The sequence below is a fragment of the Anarrhichthys ocellatus genome, unplaced genomic scaffold, assembly GCF_004355925.1.
Source record: "Anarrhichthys ocellatus isolate YVR2014 unplaced genomic scaffold, GSC_Weel_1.0 scaffold16, whole genome shotgun sequence".
Taxonomy (NCBI): domain Eukaryota; kingdom Metazoa; phylum Chordata; class Actinopteri; order Perciformes; family Anarhichadidae; genus Anarrhichthys; species Anarrhichthys ocellatus.
In genome coordinates this window covers 9,883,488-9,908,359 of record NW_022280046.1, presented here as the reverse complement: position 1 = coordinate 9,908,359, position 24,872 = coordinate 9,883,488, and the positions used below count along the sequence as shown (strand labels likewise).

The 24,872-nt window shown below is 40.6% G+C and overlaps 1 protein-coding gene across 1 annotated transcript in view; it reads left to right on the top strand.

Moving 5' to 3' along the window:
- The first annotated feature begins 1,794 nt into the window (after window positions 1–1,794).
- The window catches only part of LOC116388067 (LIM/homeobox protein LMX-1.2-like), a 50,064-nt gene continuing 26,986 nt past the window's right edge, over window positions 1,795–24,872 (top strand). Inside the window, exons 1-2 of the mRNA XM_031855672.1 lie at window positions 1,795–2,198; window positions 3,290–3,476. Of these exons, the coding sequence (XP_031711532.1) occupies window positions 2,132–2,198; window positions 3,290–3,476 (254 nt within the window). The 5' untranslated portion in view covers window positions 1,795–2,131. The remainder of the gene's footprint in view (window positions 2,199–3,289; window positions 3,477–24,872) is intronic.

Below are 24,872 nucleotides of genomic sequence, written 5' to 3'. Positions count from 1 at the left end.
ACTTTTTTTAAATTAATTTTTAAGATTGCCTCCCATTAAAATAACACATAAGGACAACCCCAGATTAAACGTGTGGATCATCACCTTTTTTATTTTTATTACTGACATTCTAAATCAGTGTTTTCAAGATTTATCTTTAGAAATATACACGTTATTTCTCTCTTGAAATCTTTTATTTGACCATCGTTCACAGTTCCTTTAGAAGCTTTGAAGCATTGCATATCTGCTGCATATCTCGCTGTTTTCTGAACTGAAACAACTTTTCTTTTTTTCTGCGTAATGTGTGTTGGAGAGGCCGTCAACCCATCAATATACCCAACAACCTCTGCATTTTATAATATGGACTGGAGGACGGGTTAGAATGTGGCACTTCTGATTAGACCCCCCCCTCTTAATTGAACCCGACCCGCGCGCTTCCTTCCATATATTTAATTTCCCGTTAATAAAAGCCTCCTCCCGCCGCTCATATATCACGACGATTTCTATCTGCGAGCAAACTGCTGAATGCAGCTCGAGCCAAAGAGCAGACAGCTGATGACTTTATATTGCTTTTCACACAGCTGATCTCAGGCCTGCGGCGGAGGGCTGATCAATCTGCAGTGCTTTATTTGAAACCGCCGGATACATCGTCTGCGTATCATATCATACCCGTTTAGAATCACGTGATGCTATCTGTGGGTAATATTCCATAAAAGAAACGTGAATATTTATCCGTAGCCTATTGTGAAAGCCGACTGGGGGGAAAAAAGTTGCCTTTTAACGGCGCGCGTCATTATGCAAATTCTACATCAGGCTGCACGTGCAGATGTAATCTTGGTTCCAATAAAACAGCAGATCGTCTGCGGGTTCTCTGCATGTCGTGATCGGTGAATTGATATTGACAAAGTAAAGACCTGCCGTTCAAACCCAAATAGAAATAAAAGATACATAAAAATGAATACAATTATGGATTAGACAGCGGCAGTAACATGTCCATGTATTGGGAGGGAATGTGTATAAAACACGTAAATATTTATATATGATACCACGGTGCGGCCATGAAATAAACCTGAATATTTCAGCAGTAAAATATAGATATCCCCCCCCCCCCCCCCCAACAATTCTGATTATAGACACTTAAAGAAGTCTCCAAATTAGTTGTCATTATTTGGAATTTTATTTTCATATTTAGGAATTCTGTTAAATGTGAAATTATACTTTCAGTAAACGGAATATCCTGACATGAATTATAAGCAGGGGTCAGGACCCTCTCCCCTCTTCAGGCCTTCAGTCTGAAGGCAGGGTATATGGTAACCGTTATAAATATAATATGTGGTAGTCCACGAGGAGTGGGCTGATAGACTACTGTTCCATGTGATGGGGTTACGAGTTGATATTCATCATATTTAAGATGCTGCTGGTCTAAATACTACTATACAGTGCAGAAATAATGAACCCCTTACTTTTAATTGCTGTAGTGAAATTGAGTCTAAAATATCATAACCAGCCTATAAAATACAACTAAAACCCCAAATGCCCAGAAAACTGACAGCAGATATGACCTCAGTGTCATCACCGACTGGAACATGTTAGAATCATGCTAGTTTCATTTGTCCTGTAATTTGAGGCACAGTATCATTCCGTCATGTTGAGCTTGTATGTGGATATTTGATGTGATTTGACAGAGCAGCATTCGGTAGGCCTGCATGGACTCACTGTGCAGCTTCTCGTGGAGGCGGATCCATCCGGACACCCGGGCACCAATACCGCTGCAGCGCAGCGGAGACGGCGCTCGGCGGAGGCCAGGGGGGAGGGCTTCTATCTCCGCCGCAACCCTCTTTGAAAGAGCGGCTCATCAAGGTTAGGATCGCCGGACCCTCTTCGGTTCACACCTCTGGATTTACACCAGCTGCTGGTTCTGTCCTCGTCTTCCCCGGAGACTGACATCTCGCTTGGCTTGTTGTTGTTTTTTAACTTCGCGGATTTTACAAACTCACTATTGCTTCGTTGTTGTAGTTTTTTGCAGCTGCTCGAGGCTTTGTGGGGGATTTCTCACGCAGACCGGGATTTCACGGTTTGTGGAAGTTGCAACAAGTCCGGAGCGTGCGGAGAGGCGCGTGTGGGCCGGCAGTCACCGCTCTGCTGTTTGAGGATGCTGAAGGACATTAAGATAGAAGACCGTCTGCGGACCGATGCGGGCTCTCTGGATGTTATGATCGGTGAGTCCAGTCCTCTTCTCTCTCTGCTGGAAGAGTGCGGAGTCTCTTTCTCTTTTCCTTTATTTTCTTTCTTTGATGACGTTGCAGCAGATCTTCACTCAGCTCTAAGCTTTGGCTTATAATAATAATATTAATATATATATTATTATTATTATTAATATATAAGTATAAATATGTGCGTGTATGTTTTTATATATATATATATAAATACACTTATTATTGATATTATTAGCCTATAGTGAGGAGAGAGCTGAATGGAGATCTGCTGTAACGTCATCAGTCGGATAACATACATCATGTCAGGAAGTCAAGATATTAAATCTCTACTGGATTCTCCTGGATACGAAATGTAAGAAGGTTACATTAAAATAAAATAAAGTTCGATCTTGTACCTCGTCTTCAGTTCAATTCTGCTGTGCAGCTTGTCAGAAATGACTCTATAATATCTCTTATGATATACTTTTTTTGTGCGTTTTTGTGTTGTTGTTGTGTTGGGACTGCAATCTGCATTTCGTTGTGCAATTACCTATTTTCCCTGTTATGTTCTAGAGGTAATGCTTTTTAAGAGGGAGTAGGCCTACTTATGTATTGAATCAAGAATGCATTTTTTCTCACCCAGATGTTTCGAATCTCCAAACTGCAAGACGCATTATTGATCTATACCATAGCATCGGAGGAGTTGTGTAGCCTAAATCAATGCTCAGGCCTCGGCTAGGCTATATGAAAATATAACCGATGTAATTGCTTCTTAATCTATTGCTAAAGGCCCGCAGCAGGTATATGATGAATGTAGTGTAATATTTGCTATTCGCTATATTATAATGGAGAGCGAGAACAAACGAGGGGCAAACAAACTGTGAGAACACATAGAGCGGACTGGGTTTATGTCACATTACTGGTCCTTTTTATTGACGTATTCATAAGGCCAAAACAGTGCAATTAAACGAGCGAACACGAAAGGAAACCCTTTCAATGAATTCGCTCTGCGCGCCGAATGACGGCGACGCTACACGACCTTTCTCCTTCTCTGTGTTTTTGTTATACGAACCACATCGCAGCGTTTCATTTGTCTCCCCCTTCCTCTCCGTCAGGCGGGGACTCTCTTCAGCGGGCCGTGTGCGAGGGCTGCACGCGGGTCATCTCCGACCGCTTCCTGATGCGGGTCAACGACGCGTTCTGGCACGAGGAGTGCCTGCAGTGCGCCGCGTGCCAGCGGCCGCTCACCGCCACCTGCTACTTCAGAGACACGAGACTCTACTGCAAGACCGACTACCAGCAGTAAGACGCTATCTGTCCTCCGCACACCACGCGCTCGGGCTCGATGGGGCCTTCGGGGTGGAATGTGTGTTTGGGGTCGGTCGGGGAAGGACATTTCAAGTAGCGTAGCTTGTATTTTCTTTAAAAAAATACCGCCGTGTTTAGGCGTTTGAGCCGCGTACTAACGGCTGGTCAGGCCTATTCAGAAGCGCGTAGGCCTACGTTGTGCTTCAAGTTGAGCTGTGTTTCTCTTCATCTTTACCGCGAAACTATTTAAGACTTTTTTCTCTCCACAACATTCAAGCAGCTGAACAATAATCAGACCTGCTGTGCAAAGAAATTACCGGTTCAGCTTTTAAAAAATCGCACTACGTGAATTGACGAAGTTGGCATCATTTATTGTGGGACTATTTTGTTGTTTACGCAAATGGCGTAATTCACAGATCCGTTTAATGACTCCAGGAAATCAAAGGCAGCCGGTGCCGTTTCTCTTTGGGCATAATAATATATTTTCATATCCACTGACTACCTGTTCTTTTGAATTATAATATCTACATTTTAATGCCAGATATTAAAAAGCAAATATATTTTTATTTGTGAAAGCACAAGAAAATTGGCTACTGAAATCTAATAATCATGTAGTTGAGCAAATAAAAGGTTGCGTTAATAATAACCGGAGAAGCACACACTGATTGTGTCACTTCTGGACGACTTTATGAAACATGAAAAGTCATTGATCTTAATGTGTCGGCCTAGTTACATTCATTGGGAATGAATGAGGGCTTTAAAATATGCATTGATTGCTTTAATTATGACATAACTAATAATAATGTTGTACAGTAAGCAGGATGAGGTTGGACAGTGTGCTGTGGTTAAAAGGCTGTTTGGAGCTTTGAGTACAGTGCCTGCATGCAGGTGTTGTGTTATTACAGTATATATGGGCCTCCATAGGCTTTAATGCACCTTACAACACACACGGTAAACTGTACAGCTCAACGTAACAACCTAACAATCCACAACAGCTACCAGTAAGAAACATCCTAGCACCCAGCTCCAGCTTGCTGTAGAATATGTGTATCTGTGCTTTAAAGTCCTATTTTTAGAAATATAATGAAAAAGGCACAGAAGAAGAGTGATAAGTTGTGAGCAACATGAGAGTGGTGTAGGCCTATTGGATGTGGTGAACAGTGTTGGTGCAGCTGGGTGGTCTTGCCTCTTGAGTTTTTTTCCCCCAGACAGCCTGTGCAGCGCGCTGACAGCGGGTCTGACTGTCACATCATCTCTCTGCTGGGTGTCTCTGTGAGCCTGTCTGCTTTTCTTTGAAGGCCTTTTGTCCCGAATAGTGCTGGGGCTCTAAACACTCGCTGCCATGCGTCACCGCTGCATGCCGGAGGTCCGCTGGCCACAATGGGCAACACGCATCTCCCATACAGCATCGTCCCATTCCCTCAAGCGTCAGTGCAAACACTGAATTTCACAACACAGATTGACCTTTAACCTTTTCCCCTTATTTGTCGATGTTTCAGTTAGTTTGTTTTTGTAACACCAACTGGAAAAAAGTCAATTGTTACATATGATGCAGATGATGCAGATGAGGAATATTTAAATAAAAGGTGTACCTGGTTTAATATAAACCCCGGAAGCAGCACAAGACTTAAAACCAAAAAGTGCTAAAACAAGAGTGAGACAATTTAAAAATCAGAATAAAGCCAAAGCAAAATATTCAATGTGCTATGAGACAAAAGGTTGGCTAAAAGTTTAAAGATTTTATTCAAAAGTAAAAAAATAAATATACAAGAATGATATACATTTATGATAAAATGCTATGTTTTGCCACAATAAAATCTAAATTAAATCCAATCAGATGAGTCAAACAAATGTACAAAAATTAAAGCTTAGATGAATATATTTTAAATGTTTATCTTTTGAAATGTAGATGTTACCAAAATATTTTTTAATAGTGAGACATTGTAAACTGAACCCCAATATACCAAGCAATAATAATAGTACAAAAATATTAACAAAAATTAATCGTGGTGGTCTGATCAGTTTCAGTAAAAACGTTTCAAACAACATAAAGTCTCCATTTCTCAAAGGTCTGGGTGTGATTCAACTTAATGCTTTAATTGTTAAAAATGTCACTTCTCTGAGGGTCAGCTTTTCTTTACTGGCATTAAAAATGCAGAGATGAATTCTAAGTGACAGTCGTAGTGTGTTGGATATTTTACATTTGATGCAAGCAAATAAATAAATACAGTTCATTATGAAGGAGAAACCCAACAAACTGCTAAAACCCTTCAAGATGTGGATATAAAGTCAAATGTATTTATTTCACCCACTTGCAAATTTAAATAATTCCATGAGTGACAAAAATACTCCATAATGTGTTTGAAACAAAAATAAATATAAGTTTTATTATTTATCGATCCTGATGCGGCTGTGTTTTGATCGTCATGCGTTAACAACACTGACGGCCAAATGGCCAACAAATCTCTTTCATTGATGTGGAGAAGCAATAAAAGCATTAACGTTGTGCAGTTTAAACACTCACTGGAATCCTATATGATATGAGAAAAATATGTGACAGGAAATCATTTTAATCAATCTAATAAAGCCATATGAATATAATAGTGAATGACAGAAATATTGTAGGATAATATTAGAATTATTCAAAATCATCAGAGTGCTATCAGAAATTTGACACTTAAAAAGCATAATTTATAATGAATGCCACATCATTATTATTTGTTAGAGGAAATGGTACCACTTCATAAATGAGTAAAAAAAATAATAAAATAAAAAAATGACACAATTCACAACAGGCCTCTTCTATAAATCATGAGACGAACAAATCTGTGTGTAAAGGAACGTTTTTTTTATTTTTATTATCTTAAACGGTTAAACCAGCCATTTGGAATTGATGGATTTATGTTCGATTAATCACAAATTTGTTCTATGCATGTGATTAAAAACAATTACACATGTTCAATACTTGCATTTAGGCCGACTTAACAGGCTGTCTCTTTCTTTTAGTTTCCTCTCATCAGTCTAACAAACAGAATGTATGCTAGCCTCTCATATTAGATTCAGTGTTACAACTTTTGGAACAATACGAACATCCAGGCTCCCTCGTGTGGCCCAAAAGTGTACTGCAGATATACATTTGCAATAAAAGACTATGGAAGAAATTGATTTGGCGACCCCAAAAAGAATCTTGTGCGATCCACTGTGGGTCCCGACCCAGTCTTTGGGAATGACTGTTGTAAACCATTTATTAATTGTCTACATACTGTTATGTATATATGTGTATAGATATAGATATATAGAGTAACGCTGTGTTTTTCACCATCTATATGATGGTGAAAAACAGCGTTACTCTACCTGTACATTTCTGCTTGCTTCCTGTGAGTGCTACAGTCTTTGTTGACTACCGGGGCATCGTCTTATTAAATGTTGTTTTTTAATCAAGTGCAGCTCAGGATCAGGGTCAGAGTTAGGGAAGATTTCTCTCGGGCTACCGCCTCGCTGTTTTATACTGTGTATTAAATTTCTCCCCTCCTCTTCCTTCGCCATTCAGGGAGAAAAAATATTGATGTAACGGCAATAAAAGGAGTGACCGGGGGTTTAATCACGGCTCTGCGGTCCTCACAGACTTAGCCTTAGAGGAGGTTAACTCTACTGCTCTGTAGCATGTAGGGTTGTGGTCATGTTTTTACAACCTGGAAAGTAAAAATCATATTATCAGTAGTCTCAAAGCGCTTACAAACACAGTTACATTTACTCACTATAAAGCATACGGACATTTATTCAAAATCTGATTTATTTTACATATCCACGAGTTCCATTGAACACCTCAATAAAACATGGCTCACTAGGTTTTTAGTTTTAAAGGGAACATGTAACTCATTTTCAGGTTCGTACTTGTATCTTGGCTTTCTAATAGAACATATTATGAAATCTTTCTGTTTTTTTACACACACTCTGGAGTGCCTACCAACCAACGAACTATGAAATAAGACAACCCAGTCATTTGTTTGTGGGCTGCCTAGATCGGGAAACATGTGATGCAACCAGACATTCAGATGTGGCTCCCCTTCCTATGTCACATGCAGCCCAATAACCTTTGATGTCAAGATGGGGAGATTTTGGAACCGTTAGCAGGACCCTGCTAGAGGATCTCGTGCAGCCATCAGGCTCTCGGGGAGTTAGCATATCACAGATATAGGTAGGAGCCCTAACCATTCAAGGCTTTATAAATCCTCAAATCAATTCTAAAACTCACAGGTAACTAGTAAAAAGGCAGCAAGGATGGGTGTGATGTGGTTGCTCCTCTTAGTACGTGTTTAAAAGCATAGAGTGTATATAAGAAGTGGACGTAGTCATCGTGACGTCACCCATTGGTTTGCCCGTTGCCATCTTAGATTACAGCTATCACCATGTTTTATTTGGCAACCAGTGAACGGAAGTGACCATATTTAGAATGCGGAGGAGTGACATAGAGACGCCTTATACGTAGGGTTGGGTATCGTTTGAGTTTTTTCCGATACCGGTGCTAAAACGATACTTTTAAAACGATACCGGTGCCTAAACGGTGCCTGAACACGATACTTTTTTCTTCAAATTGAACAATATATTAATTGTTTAAAATATACTATAAATATAAATAAATACAAAACACTTGGCTTCAAACTTTTTAACTTCAAACTATGAACAATTTATTAACTGTTAACAGTTTACAGTATACTTAAATAAATAACAATAAATACAAAACACACACAAACTCTGTACACACACTACAGCTTCAAATTTCAGCAATTCTTTTGCAGAAATATGAGCATATTTGCCCTCTCTGGTGAAATAAGACCTATCCTGACTTATTTTATTTTATTTAACCAGTTGGTGGCGCTAATGCGCCAATTCATCGTTTGCCAACCGCCACTACACCTCAAAGAAGAAGAAGAAGAAGCTTCCGTGTGCCTGTGTTGTTGTGCTTATGAGCGGCAGCGCTAAGTACCCGGATGTCGACGGAGGAAGTCAGTATCCTGCCAGCCGTATGACAGATCTCGTTCTCGTTTTTTTTTAATAAATCATGGCCGAAGCTTCGCTAGAATGATGGAGGGGTTGTAATAATACTATGAGTGAGGAGCGGAGGACCGAGGCTATCGTTAGCATCGGTCCTAGGACGAGCTAACCTAGGACGGAGTCATCAGAGTAGTGTAAAAAAAGTATTTCAATCGGAAGCACCGAAATCTGCGTTGCATTTCGGTCCGGTAGATACCGGTCGTATAGGAACCGGTACTATACTGGCACCGGTTTTCGGTACCCAACCCTACTTATACGGCTCTGGTAGCGTCAACGACCTGTCAATCACAGTTAGCCCCGCGCTAAAGCATACCCTGCTTTATGGTCTGTTTGATTCTAAATGGACCATAATGTACTAAATGAACATCATTATGTATTGAAGAAGACTTGAAACTAGAGATTGAGACCATAAACTCATGTCTACAATGTTTACTGAGGTAATAAATCAAGAGAGAAGTAGAGTAATTTTCTCATAGACTTCTATACAACCAGAGGAGTCGCCCCCTGATGGACACTAGAGAGAATGCAGCTTTGAGACAAGAATGCAGCGTTTTGTATCAACTGCAGTCTTTTAATGGTAAAGTTAAGTTATTTAAAAGTGCGTTGCAATAATCAGGTCTGGGGGTCATAAAAGCCTGAATGACCTTTTCTAGGTCTGCAGATGAAAGGAATGAGCTGATCATAAATAAAGTACTTTATTCATAGTCTGTAACGTGGAAAAAGATATTGGGTATGCACACGTAATGCACAAACAAGCGACTTTAACTTTAATGTAAACTGTCCAGATCACATCAGACATGGTAACTGTCCTACATCAGACATGTTAACTGTCCTAAATCAAACATGTTAAATGTCCAGACCATGTCCTACATCAGACATGTTAACTGTCCTACCACAGACATGTTAAATGTCCTACATCAAATATGTTAACTGTTCTACATCAGACATGTTAAGTGTCCTATATCAGACATGTTAAGTGTCCTACATCAGACATGTTAAATGTCCTACATCAGACATGTTAAATGTCCTACATCAGACATGTTAACTGTCCTACATCAGACATGTTAAATGTCCTACATCAGACATGTTAACTGTCCTACATCAAACATGTTAAATGTCCAGACCATGTCCTACATCAGACATGTTAACTGTCTTACATCAAACATGTTAAATGTCCAGACCATGTCCTACATCAGACATGTTAACTGTCCTACATCAAACATGTTAAATGTCCAGACCATGTCCCACATCAAACATGTTAAATGTCCAGACCATGTCCTACATCAGACATGTTAACTGTCCTACATTAGACATGTTAAATGTTCGACATTAAACATGTTAACTGTTCTACATCAAACATGTTAATTGTCCTACATCAGACATGTTAACTGTCCTACATCAAACATGTTAACTGTTCTACATCAAACATGTTAACTGTTCTACATCAAACATGTTAATTGTCCTACATCAGACATGTTAACTTTCCTACATCAAACATGTTAACTGTTCTACATCAAACATGTTAACTGTTCTACATCAAACATGTTAAATGTCCTACATCAAACATGTTTATTGTCCTACATCAGACATGTTCAATGTCCAGATCATGTTCTACATCAGACATGTTAACTGTCCTACATCAGACATGTTAAATGTCCTACATCAGACATGTTATATGTCCAGGTCATGTTCTACATCAGACATGTTAACTGTCCTACATCAGACATATTAACCGTCCTACATCAGACATGTTAACTGTCCAGATCATGTCAGGGTTTCTTGTCAACAGAAGTTGCTATTTAACAATGAAATGCAATTGATTGGTTTCGTACCGAGCAACATTGACTGTCCATTTCTTTCTTGTCACTCGGCACAACTTATTTTTCGTATGCTAGAAGACTAAAGTTAGCTTGAGGCAACAAAACCACATAGTTGGGTTTAGGAAAACAGTAATGAATGTGCGTCTTCACATCTACACATTCAGTGTAGAGCGCCGATCTCGCGGTTGAAAGTCTTTGTTGGACCCATCCACCTCTTATTTTTGGAGCTGTTATTTGGTTATGTGTGTTTAGCTGAACAGCTGATGAACTCATACAAACGCGTTATCTTCATAACCTCATGTGAGGAGATGTCATTCTGTGGAGAGTGTATGGAGGATGTTGTGATCTGTAAAATACAAATAAGGAACAGCTCATTATGCATAAGCAATATGTTGAGACTATTAGACATGTTTGTTGGTAATTTAATTGCTATTGACATCTGTATGCTATTTTTGTCAGTGCTTGTTATGTGTGAAGTTGAATATACTCTTAATACTTTCCGACTTCCCTACCCTGTCTGTGGGTCTCTTAAAAACGGCTCACAAATATATAGTTTTATTATAAAATGCTCAGTATTTTCCTAAAACACCTGTCCTTTGTAGTTTTTATAAAACGTCACTCTAACAGGGGGAAATAGTGCATTTGTTGGGGACTATTTTAAGCCGAGGATTATTCCTCATCTGGTGCTCTAGTGAGTGTTTGGGGCCAGCAGGACGGTGTGCGTGGGACTGAGTCAAAATAAACTACAGCGTGTGTGTTTATGGACCAGTGCAACAGTGTGGCCCACTGATGTGTTTTAAACAATGGAGCTCTACTGCATAGAGGAAGAAGATCATCAGGCTTTGATCCATGAGCCGGTTGCCCCTCTGGTAAACACCGTTAGCTCTGACAGCAGCTGTTGTCGTTGTTTTCACTATTTGTCTTGTTAGCATCGTTAGCTGCCAGCCGCCGGCTCAGCCGTCGCCATGTTGAGAGCCGTGGGGAGGCAATCCCTCTGCTCCAAATGTCGTATTGAGAACCTTTAAGGTTTCGTGTTTGTCTTTCAGTCCTATGCAATCAAGTGACAGGGAGGTTTTGAGCGTTTTGACCCAGGTAACCCAGGAGTTGCGAAACTTTCGAATGGTTCAGTATAGGTTGTTGGGGAGTTTTTGCATGTTTTTGCAACTTGTCGTTGACCTGAATCTAGACACAACCCCATATACCTACTCTTCTTATTATATATACCCTATTCAGATCAAAGTAGCCTCTCACGGCAGCATGCTGTCGTTCTGTACATATTTTTTCATTTGTTAACAATATAGTGCATTTGTGTGTGGCTGCATGTGTCTCATGGGTTCATGCAAATGAAATATTGAAAGAAAATGGACTGCAGCTCATATTATTTTAGTGGGCTACTGATTCAGATGGATAACCAGTTTCCAAACAGTTTTGGAAGTCTGTTATGTTGAAAGATGCTAACACAGGCGCTAAAAGCTAGGCTAACTCATCTTCTACTCAAACTGTCCTGACTCCTCTCCTCCTCTCTTTGACTTTGTAGGTTTCGTCTTTGTACATTTATTTTGCTCCCTGCCCTTGTGTGTGAGCCCTCCATTATTCATTTTTAAACAGGGACGTATGTGGGATGTGTCATTGTAAAACGGAGCAGGTTTATTTTATTAGAAACCAGAGGACCTGGTGTGTTTAGCATTAATCAAAGCAGAGACCCCTTCAGGTGAGGATCCAGGAGTAAATCCTGGACCCAGGCACAGCGGGCTGTCCAGGAGTCTAAATACACTCCCGTCCCCCCGGGAGCAGGGGGCAAAGAAAAGAAGGGGGGGGGGGGGGGGCATGTACAAAGTCAACCCAAAGCAACAACACAGGAACCAGCGGGAGCTCCTTAAAGCGCTGTTCTGTTTGGATACCACAGCTGATCAACGGCCGAGCTCAGCGCAACAAAAGCAAGCCCCCATGAAAACTTTGCAGATTGGGTTTCATCACCTCTCCAGACTCCTGCCCCGGCAGCCGCAGTTTGCCCTCCTCCCACAGTCTCCAACATCAGCTAAATACAATGATTTATGCCACCGGTCCTCTGACCCCACCTTGACTTCAAACAGAGGCAACATGAGTTGCCTGTGTTTGGCACAGTCTGTGGTCGTGGCTTTTAGGGGGCAGTGGAGGGAGTTTTCAGCTCACAGAGAGTCAGAATATGGCTACTGTCTGAGGAAAACACAAAATCTGACCAATTTCTATTGAAATAAGGGATAAATGAGTGAAGTAAAACATGATATATAGATTTGGACCAATGAAAAAGTCCTGCTGCCAAGATAATACATATTTCTTGGTTGTTAAGATGAGTGTAAGGATACAGAGGGTGTAACTCAAAGCTATAATCTGTATCTGTCACAAAAACAACCCAGTCGCCAGAAAGAATTACGTAACAACGTAACTACCGTGAATAAACAACAACCACCCTTAACCGACTTCTTACATAATGCTACATAACTAGCGTAAAGTCAACGTCAACGTTTGGTTCCAGACAGGACAGAAACATCGGCCTCCTGTGTGAAAGTCCTGTGTTTGTTTGACCAGTCCACGAACACTTATGCTGTGTTCACACCAAACGCGCCACGAATTATTCGCGCGAGTAGATTACATACAAAGTCTATGCACAGACGCGATGAGACTGGAGTGACGCGATGGAGAATGTGTGATGGCACGGTGCGTTTGTCAAATACCGTAGCCGTCTGTGTTCACCCAGAGCTCTACGATACCTCATATTAATAGAGACCGTACCAAACTATGTGTATAAATGTTTGTGTGTAAACCATATGGTACAAACAATGAAATAGACGCTGCCGTATTTACCCCTATATGACATTATGTTGAGTGTTGATGGAGCTGCTACAATGTTAGCTTAGCCTAGCACCAATCGATCGGATTGGTGCTAGGATTAAAAGTTATTTAAAAGTTATTTGCTTGTCGTCTTGCGGAGAGAACTAACAAAACATGAATTCCGACTTTTTACAAATCTGCATCATTACGTAGTTATTTCGGAGTCTCTTTTCGTCGGTTTATTGCTGTTAAATCACAGCCAAATCAGTTTATTTTGTGTTCATACAGCTGTAGTAAATAGCCTACGTGTGGCTTGGCTAGACTCAGTGAATACAGCTCGATAAAATCCACGGAGCTCCTCTGGATGATGTTATGAACCCAGACAAGGTGGCGTTTAGTTTCCCGTGATATCTGGGACTTCCACAACAGGTACTAAGCAGAAATATAGGTTATTTTTTCCATGGTTGATGACGGCTTTCAGGGCGATAAGCCACGCCCCCTCTCAGGCCCGTCCAGCGCGATTCGCGCGAATGAACACAAATGGTCCCCGGCGAGACCGGCGCAGCGCGAATGATGCGTTTGGTGTGAACACGACATTAGACTTTCTCGCTTGTATACTCGCTATCATACCACGTAACTCTGAATAACTGTTGCTCAATATACTATGTGAGTTGCTCTGACCGAATGCAAAAAACGTCCACATTCAATGCCCACATTGATTGTAGAAACTTACAATGCAGATAGTTTTTCCTGCCAACTTGGCTGCACAAAAATATCTGTATTTAGATTTGTTACTGGATGTGGATAGGTCTGCACTGGAAGTTGTTAGAAATGATTTTGTCAGGCTTAATTTTCTGTGTATATATATATATATATATATTTATCTCCTCATAACTCTTGTAATTCCTAAATTAATAAAATGATAAACATGCTTTTCACTTGAACCACACCTTGAAAAAAGGCATTTTAAGTGAGTTTATATTATAATATAAATTGGAGATGTATTGGAGAAAGTGTGTAGTTGAAATTGTTGGCATTTATTGCAAGCCTTTAGCTCACTCTGTTTTTCTGTGATAAAATAAAAAGTCAACATAACGAAGTGATGTGAACTTTACTGTGTCCCACACTTGTATCTCATATGTTGACCATTGACACCGCGTGGGATTAAAGGGAAAGGGAAATAAGAGGAAACCACAAAGGAAATAAATACATTTCAAAGTTAGAACATAAAAAATGTATTTGTAAACTCGGAAGACTATAACCCAAATGAAAAATCTGAAAACAATTTGAAAGTCATAATAATTGTCTTTAGCTTTTTGTCACTATGAAGGCATAGTTGGACAGTGCACAGAGCACAGTTCATTGCTACATTTCAGATACATTTGATAACACTGTCCCTTTACACAGTCCTGTTGTTTTATCACACAAGGTTAGGTGTTAGTCATTTAGGAAGTGATCTGTGTTTCTTCCTGCTGACCTGAGAACAGCTTGGCATTCCTCTACCACACTGGGATGGACTCTAAAATTTGAGAGCCACAAATCATTAAGGGGCCGCAGGCAGTCTCTGTTGAATGCAGCCACTCTGAGAGGATGATAATGATGAATCTGCATCTGAACATTTATGCACCCCATCAATCATACAGCGTAGCCGTTTGAACTAATCCCTGGTCCACATACAGTGCTAAGTAAAAAGAGGTGCGAATGACTTTCATTTCTTTTTTTAGTTCAAGCTACTCTGAGATTTAGAGTGAGATGGCTTGTTGGTCAGTGATAATATCTACACTGGTTTATATGGCAACACAGAAAACTGTACAGGTCTTTTTAAAGTGACCCTCCATCAAAACTCATGTTTTACTGTTCACATCAATGTAGGGAGGCGACAACGAAGGGTGAGGTGGTCGCGGTGGCGGATGGGCATGACCACTTCATAGACTTACAGAGTGAGGTCGTTTTTTTGGAGTTTTCGTGCCGAGAATAAAGGCATCAAATATTTACACTATAGTGCACAACAACAAGGAGGCTCAGTGGTCTGAACCAAGACGTCAATCTTTATTACTCTCTTCAACCGCGATCAAGGCAGCCTAGATCCAGCCCTTCTGTCCTTAACTTTCACAATAAAAGCCCTAGACATATACACTGCACACCTGTTTACCAGAGGGAACTCAAATTCACTTAGAGCAGTTTTGGTTGTAGGAAACATAATAAAATAGCTTTCTGTAGCTTAGGCTGTAGTGCATATTGCATATTGTTGTAAAACTCTGGAAAAAGAAGACTGTGAAAATATGTCATTCGAAATACTACAAACCCAAAATGTCTCTCCTGTGAAGCTATGATACTGGGGGTTACTCACAAGTATCTGGTGTTGCTCATTCTTCGCTGGATAAAACACATCAGGTTACAATAATTTACATTTGTGCATGAATATGACTAAGTTACCTAGCTAGCTCGCAGGTAACGGCCGTGTTGGTGACGTGCATTGTGAGATGTCGTTCACTGATCGCTTTCACACAAAACTAAATGATACTACAAATCTTCAACAAACTGCAAATTTCTTGACTTGCAAAATGATCTTTTGAATTGGTAATGAATCAAGTGAGAAGTAGTCATTTTCTCATAGACTTCTATACAATCTGAGGAGTCGGTAGAGAGAATGCAGCTTTAAGACACTTCCGCATTGGCTTCACTCTTCAGAACCGGAGGTTGCTGCTTGTGCCGGTGTGAATAGTTTTGATGCAAAATATTTGCAGTGAGTATTTCACATTTTTTGTGTAATTTATCCGTCATACCCCTGGTGAGCAAAGGCCGTCAGACGGGCCGACCTGAACCTACCATGTTGTGAAAGTAAAACTTTGTGAAAATTTACAAAACCACTTTAGGTGTAGGGGTCAAAACTACTTGGTTAGGTTGAGGACGAGGGAGTGTTTCGGTGTAACTGGATTCATTTAACAGATTTGTATGTTTTACTTCTCAAAGCATTGAACAATTACATTTAAAAAGTGCCACCCAGACACAGTTACTCTGTGTAATCCACAGACCACATTGTGAGCAGCTTTTATTCATATTACTTTGTATCAAGAAGATAGTCTGCATGAAAGCTGCTGAAAGTGAGGTCTGTGGATTATACAGAGAAACTGGGACATTGTTTGTGGAAAGAGATGTTTGAAATGTCATGGTTTGATGTTATTCATTATTTAATATGAACATTTGTAAGTCCATTGTTTTAAGAGTGAATCTGGATGCTTTTATTTTGGATTGATGAACATTTCTTAGTTCACTAATGATACGTTTGTGACATGGTATAATAAGGGGAAATTTCCACCACAGGAACAATCTGACATCATGCCGCTGTTTTTACGATTGTGTGAACTCAATAGCCAATAAATAGTGGCCGGCTGTGGGTTTTTACTTTCTAGCAGACATGCCACATTTTTACCACTCACGGTTTTTATCTGTGTGTGGGGGGGGGGGGGGGGGGGGGGGGGGCACAGGCTATTTTGCCATTACACTTGGATTCATAGAGCAGCCCAGGGTGGGACGGCATGTCTGAGGAGTTTGTTGAATTCATTATTTTTATTACCAGTGACCAAAGAACCAAATCCTCGCTGTCCCTCACAACAATAGTTCATATGTGACAGACAGACATCAGTGTGTTTTATATGTCCCACTATGTCATGTCTTTTTCCAAGACTTGGCCAGGCTACTGATTGGTTTATTGCTTTAGTTTCACAAATATAGTCTGTTGTTTTAACCTTTACGGCCCACTTCCTCCTCGTCAAACACTGGCTGATTTTGAGGAATATTTCCACCAATTAAATATAAACTCAGGATAACTTTAGTTCAATCAGGAGGGACTTCATTTTTAAGAGCGATTAAATTAATTTACTGACATGGAGCACAATGGCTCTCACGCTAACAAGCTGTGGCCGTGCTCGCAGACGCATCGTCCATCTCAGGCTGGTCTCATCCAGCATTCGTAGCAATACCTACGAAAAATATTGGGCAGTAATTTGTAGATTCTCCCAAATTTATTTTGTATGTTATCCACGTAATCATGAACGAGGACGTAAAAAGACCGCTGAAGCACACACTGAGCGGGAGGGAAGGGAGAAGAATGGGTCCAACAAACAGCGACCTTTCTGCCAGGAGACTGCTGTTCGTTCCCTGTGTGAAAGGAGAAGCTTTGGTCACTCAACGTTAGTAATTAGTGACAGCACATCCGTGGTTATTTAACCCAAGTGATGATCTTTTCCTAAACCTAACTAAGACGTTTTCTTGTCTGAAGATGGAAGTTTATTTTGAAAATCATACGAACCGTTGTATGACGATACGTTGTCTATCTATATACCAGTGGTGGGCCGTCAGGGCCAGCTACGCCTTCTCTGCTGGCCTAAACAGAATCACAAAGTTATAGCTATTTTATAATTTAATAATTTTTCACAAATACACTACATGTATTATAATTATTTTCCCATTATCTTATTTTCTCATTGCACAGCTCCTGTCTTCCTCTGTTGCTCTGCTTCCAGCACAGCTTGTTTTAAGGAGAGCTTTTATCCAATCAGATTCAGCCCCTGTGTCTCTATGTAAGGAGAGAGGCCCGATGCCCGCTAGAGAGCCTTTGCAGTTTAAGTGAATGGGGACAATATTGTTGATTGTCATAGACTTCAACCAATCAGATCTTTAGTTTGACATGTTGGGCTTATTCTTTGACGTGCCAGTGCTACCCAGGTAGCCTGCTAAGTACGTCTGCATTAACGTGCGCTGTGATTGGTCAGTGGGCCAGCGTGACTTTTGTCAAACAGAAAGCTAGCTGGCAGATCTTAGTGTTTAGGAAGAGTTCAGGTTGAAACATATGTAAGAGAAGTTATGACATTTTTAGCGTTTTGCTTGGTGTAGATTCTTTTTTATTTTTACCTAGCTTTGTTTTTTAAACATACAATGGCTGAAGGAGGAGGAGAAACGGATTTGTGAGTTGGGATTAAACTCTTTGTCAACAAAGAAAGGAGGATGGACTTTGTCTTCAAGTGAAGGCTGCTGTGGTAAGTGAACTGCTTTTGTTTTTTTACATCTGCAGATGCTTTACTACTGTGTTCATTTGTCTATCGTGTTGTTTTTATGAATAATATGAGTGTCTCGTGCTCTAACATTGCAGCGTTGCTGGGTTGATTTGTCATGCTTGACATTTTATGTTGTCATATAAATATATGTGACTGGTTCTTGTGAGTTTGTTCTTGTCATTGTGTTAATTACATTGATTCTGACTTGTCCGTTAATGACGAAGCATCCCGTTCGGATATTTGGTTCTCTGTTTGGGCTGTTGTTTTCTTTAACAAAGCAAGAATGATGGTCTGGAGAAATGAGGATTGTGTGGCGATTGCTTTAGCCCTGTTTGAATCAGTAGGAAACAGCTAAATGCTGTTGGGAGAGTTCGTAGATTGTGTGCCGCTGTTGTTTCCCCGCTAAGCTAGTTTAGCTTAGCCTCCCTAAAGACACATGCGGGGCCTCAGCTGTTTTTTGTTATCGTTCCGGGTTCAAAAGGTCACACATCCCGTTGTCTCCTACGTGAGCGCAGTCCATCGAAAACATTATATTTCCCACATTTTATGCTTCTGCATTTTCCAAATGCACTAGTATTATTCAAACGTATTGTTCGGTTCGTAAGCCTCGTACCGAACGGTTTAATACGAATACGTGTATTGTTACACCCCGAGAAACAAATAACCGTAGTTTGTGTGTCATAATGAGATTATTAGGAGATGGTTCAAGTGTAGTAGGACAGCACAGAAGGCCCAGGTATAAAATGCACGGCCCGCCACTGCTATATACACAGTCTATTATCCACACCAAAAGTATCTGAAATGTGGTTAATAATGCCTAAATGCATTGGAAAAATGTGCACACAGTGTTGAGGGAGCTTGATCCCTAAACTGGCAGTTAGGGTACCGGTCACTTTTGTTTGTCTCGTCCAGATAAATTTGACTAACCTGGAAGTTTGTTTCCTACCTGTCTGGTCGTCTGACTGCTCATGTCTTCTTTCTCTGTCTGAAAGATGATGACATTGTTGGTGTGACTGAGCCCAGACCGAGCTGACTGAGGACAGCAGCTCTCTGCTCTGACAGATTCATGTTTGCCAGTCTGTGGTTGGCTGGGTCTCTCTCTCTCTCCCCTCCCTCTGCTTTCCCTTTCCCCCCTGTTTAATCGTTATATCAGCGCTGCTGGCCTCTCCCGGGAATCTGGCTGGCATTTAGAAGGCTGAGACGACTCAAGACCCCAAGGGCTCATCCAAAACCTGCCTGCTCCAAGCTGTCCACATTATTAGCTTCCTGCTCTCAAAGGAGACATTCACACACACACACACACACACACACACACACACACACACACACACACCAATACAATCACACACTCCTTCACTCCCTCTTTATGATTCTCTGTTCTCTTTGCGTTCTCTTGTGTTCTGCCTTTGGTTCTCGTGTGTTGTCGGAGAGCGTCTCCATCACCAGTGTAACAGTAATCACTTCATTGATATTCCTTGCCTAATTACGCTGCTGCGGATCGTTTGCATAAATCATGTCCCTCTTTTTAATATTGAGGACAAACAGACGTCTGTAATCTTGTTGGTGTCTTTCACTGCAGCATACATTATGTCTCTCTCTCTGTGTGCCTGCCTCTTTCTCTTTAGACAGTACTGTGAGTGTCTCTCACACCAGGGTGACCAACCCACTGATTTTCAACCTGCCACTTGCTCAAGGATATTAAAGGATGGCATCGCTGCCCAATCAACAATAGATTATGAGACAGAGAGCAACAATTATGGCAAATGTTTGTTTCAACAGTGTAGACATTGGAGACTTTTATTTTGTAGTGATGATGTCATTATCAAAAATGTATATGTTGGGGGCTAAAGGTTGCCGCAGTTATCTGATGTCACTTTACAGCATTTCTGACACCACTTCCTGCCATTTGGTGCCACCAAAATTTAAAGTTACCAAGTGCCGCTTTAAGTAGATCATTTCAAAGTATTCATATACAATGGAAGCAAGGATTAATTTTTTCAAAGTATTCATATACAATGGAAGCAAGGATTCATTTTTTCAGTGATGCATCACTTTTGACAATCTGGAGCACAGAGCTCACCAGTGATTGTCAATCTGCCGACACGATGCAGACAGGAAGATACTAGTATGTTTACCACAGAGCAAGAGATGAAACTTTACATATCACTTTTTGGACACAGAGAATCTTCTCATCGATCCCTTCGATTAAAGGGACACAGTTTAATTTGACTTCATCAATTGATGGTCCATGTTTGAGCCTGTAACAATCATCTACACACACATGGTAGTCTGATGGACACACAAAACACATGTATCTGACTCACCTACTGCCTCCTCATCACAGCTGTTGTGCTGTGGCTTCTTAGCTGCATTGTTCACATTTCTGGCTGGATTAAGGCCAGCTGTGTGAGTACATGGCCCGTCAGGTAGTGTCCATGTAGGCTAACTTCATCAGAGCCATGGAACGTATCCTCAAACAATGGAGTTATTTTTGTCATATTATATATTTATCATGCGTTTTCCTACGCTTGACGAGCAATCAGTGCGCCTGCATAGGGCCTTGTTGTGTTCAGGCAACAAAATAGTTTGAAATAAATACATTTGACATACTTGGTGAATTCTGGGCGTTGTTAGGTTTTGGAAAAGATCGTGGTTTGGGTTCAAATAATTACAAATATGGTATTTTTTAAGTGCGGAAGTTACGCGTTAAATAAGTAATTATTTGTGTTAAAACAACGATGAAAGTGTCAAATAAGTCAAAGCTTGGGTTGATAGACTCACCCATCCACCCGGACCTCTCCTCTAAGCGGACTTGTTCTTTACACAACATCACCTGTTCTGACTCATGCTTACGTGGATTGCATATGAATTGCTTACGTGGCTTATAAAGGAATCATAGTGCATTACTTTTCAGAAGTATAGCTACGAACAGTGTATGAGAAGAGCCTGAGCCACGACACAGGGTTTTCTAATCTGAACATGGGTTCTCCTCCCCCTCACAAGAAGCTGCTGTTGAACAAAGAGCCAAAAAACAGCGGTCCTGGTGCCATTCCACACAACACATTCACCCCCACCTTTTCCTCATTTATTACTGGGCCTCAATATAATGATCTCATCTCAGAGGCTGGAAATGGTGAGGCGGCACATTTGTCCACTATTTTTGTGGCAATGTTATGTGTGTGTGTGTGTGTGTGTGTGTGTGTGTGTGTGTATTCACGCATTTACCTGCAGGCCAACCTCTCCATGTAACCTCAGCAGGTCTTACCTTTGTGAAAGCTGATGTGGTAGGCTAAACACATGTGACCCAGAACAGTGCTAAAGAGTTTTGTTTCCCTTTATCTTCCATCTAGTTCCCCAGTTTCACCGCAGAGTCTACTGCAGTGCATCATTAGGCCCTTTGAAATTTAGAAACTATTATCCAATTATGCAGTTAGAGTGTCTAAGCATTCACAGAGGTCATCTGATCTGGTAAGTTCAAATACCAGCAGTGACATTTTCAGAGCAGGCCTGCTGGGCGCACACTGCACCTACATGAGAAAGAATGCACACAATTGTTTCAGAAAAGCACCTCTGTTTATGGAATGAAGAGACTGTCCTGCTTCTTTAAAGCTTCATTCTTTCATTCACGCACATACATTTTTATTGTCTGAAGTATTTATTAGAAATGTCTGTTCAGAGGTTTGATTTGATAAGTCAACCGTACAAAACTACATTCAGATACAACTCAAATATATTCTCTATCATGTTTCTGAGGGAAACAGTTTTAAACACGTGATAAACGTTGTAAATTGAACAAAACCTAATCACAACAAACTTGGTTATGTTAGGAACATAATGGCCAGAGTAATGATTTTGGGAGACCAAGCTGGAAAATGAAATGTAATCCAGGAAGTCCATTTTGAGTAATAATAACTTTGTCCATCCTGGTCTCCTAAAAACGATGTTCCCATACAATGAAACAAATTACATTCGTTCTTAACTTATCACAAACACGTCTCTAAAGATATAAAGGTAGGTCACGGAAATCTGCATTGCGAGGGGCTCAGGGAGGATGGATTGGTCAAACAAACACAGGACTTTCACCCAGGAGACTGCTGTTTGTGTCTGATGTGGAACTAACAGTCAACGTTGAATTATTTAAATTGACATCTGTAATTTAAATAATGTAACAAACATATTTATTATAAGCCCATTAAACCTAACCAAGTCATTTTGTAGCATTTTCTGTTGTGTTTTGTTTCAATTTACAACGTTAATCACATGTTTAAAAATGCAATTGTAATTCGGGAGAAAATGCATTTCCCTTGAAATGTAACTGAGAATGCAGTTTAGTTGTATGGGAACATCATTTTTACCTGTAACATCTTTGCCTTTGCTTCTATCTTAGTGAACCATGGCTAAAGCACCAGGGACATCTTCAGCACATTGTCTGTGCTGTTGACAGCTTCAAACCCCAACAGCATGAGTTTCAGCTCCAAATGACACAAACAATAAAAGAGAGAGAGTATTGTCTTTTAACAGCAGCGTGGCTGCTTCAACTGCAGCACTGGTTTATGAGGCTCAGAGCAGGAGGGCTGACCATTCTGCTGAGAGCAAGGGCGACCATGTCTTTATGTGATCTGCTCATGAAAGTCACTGCTGTTCACTGAACACTGTTGCAAGCTGTGTTTATCTTTCTTTTTTGGAAACATGGGCATTGTGTCTTTTTGGACCTTTGTGTTGTGACTGTGGGTATTTATATCCGGTATGTGTCTGTACATACGTGTGTGAGGTGTTAGTGTTCGCTTCGGATGGAAATATTGGTGAAATGTTTTTTTGCTTTTTTTTGCCAGTGATGAACACCATATTAGAAAAATATACATTTCTAATCCCCCCGACAGTGATACGGCTTAAAGAAACCCACTCTGCACGGTGCTACAACGTGACCGGTGAAAGATGTAAAGACTAGATGACATGCAATATAAAGTAAGGCAGACTTAAACTACATGAGGTCATTGAATGCAGCAGCATCCTGCGTCACAAAAACGTACTGTGTAAGCAAGCCGGTTCTCCAAACATCATAGGATTGTTTAACAGAAAAAAACAATTTAAAACACTCGCATAAATGATCTACTACTCATTGTGTTGTTATTATTATAGCCTGTAAACTCTTAACGGGTAGAATATCAGAAAAAATCAAATATCAGGGCATCTAAGAGTAACGATTTAGATTGCTGTCCAATTGGACCACACAGAACCCCTCTCAGTAAACGGAACAAAAAAAGAAAAATTGTCTTGCGGTTCAGAATAATCCATTTAAGACCCTCTCGCTGTGGCCCCGATGGCCCTCACGTTTCATTTTGGTGAGTCTTGTGCTGCCTCATGCTGCACTATCCGGCTTTCAGCTACCTCAAATGTAAAGCCATCTCGCACTCACAAAGGATGAAGAGCGAGAAGTCCGCTCCGGGCGGGTGGTGGGGGAGGATGGACAGACAAAACACAGGACTTACACCCAAGACACCGCTGTTCGGGTCATTTATATTTACTTTGGTGACATAACTTTTCTAACGGCAGTTAAGTAAACAAACTTATTTTAACCCAAAATATGATAATTTCCTAAACCTAACCAAGTAAACCTAAACATTAAGTAAATCCACGTCGGAAGTTTATTTTGAAAGGACACGTAATGAGCGGAAACTGACACACATCACTGAGACGTCCTAAAGTGTCAGTATTTGATGAGTTGGTAGTGAGAACATGTTGACTGCAGGAGCCTGACCATGCAAGCACTGTAGATCTTAACCTCCTGTGACATGAGAGCAGTCCAGCAAAGCTAATGTTGCAGCGTTTTTACAAAACATTCATCTGTAAAACATCAACTGAGAATCAAATATCTGGATGTTGTATTTCTTATCTGAGTATCTGAGTCAAATGATAGAGCATGTGGTAGGTAGGAAGGTAGGTAGGTAGGTAGGAAGGTATGGTATTTCTCTCAACATGCGCTCCATATAACCATTTTAAGCTCATTCAGTCTGCAACAAAACTCTGCCTGCTGTCAGGAATGTAATTGCCTCCATCTCACCAGCCTCCTCCTGTATTAGCTTTTAATCAAACGTCAATTTAGATTTTTATTTCTCTCTCTTTTCTTTTTTTTTTTTACTTGTGCTCACGTTCATTAAATGTGTATCTCAGGCTCTGCCAGGGGTTGTGAGCTAAGGACTCTCTGTCTCAAGCTGGCTGCGATTTGTTCCAGAGCATCACGTTAGCAGAGCCACACCACCAAACCAGCATGTTGCTGCAATAAATGGTAAAACCTCGACGTGAGGATCCCGAGTGAACTAAGATACATTTAAAGTTCTCAGAAGTAAGTTTTCGCGACACAAATCAAAATGATGAAAAAAATTGCATTCTCCATTTCTGACTTTGATTCAAAATTTGCACTTCAATTTTCATGAGATGTGTCAGAATTGAGTGGATACATTTGACTTTAATCTCACAATTCTGACTTTACAGATTTCTAACATTAAACCGAGATTATTGTTTGTCTCGAACAAAGACGCACATCAGCAGCAGCCGCACAGCTTATAAGAGTGGAGGTCATGCCCTCTCTGTCAGACTCAGAGCCAGGTATCAGTCGGCGGTGCATCAATTCTGTCTCGTCCTGGGAG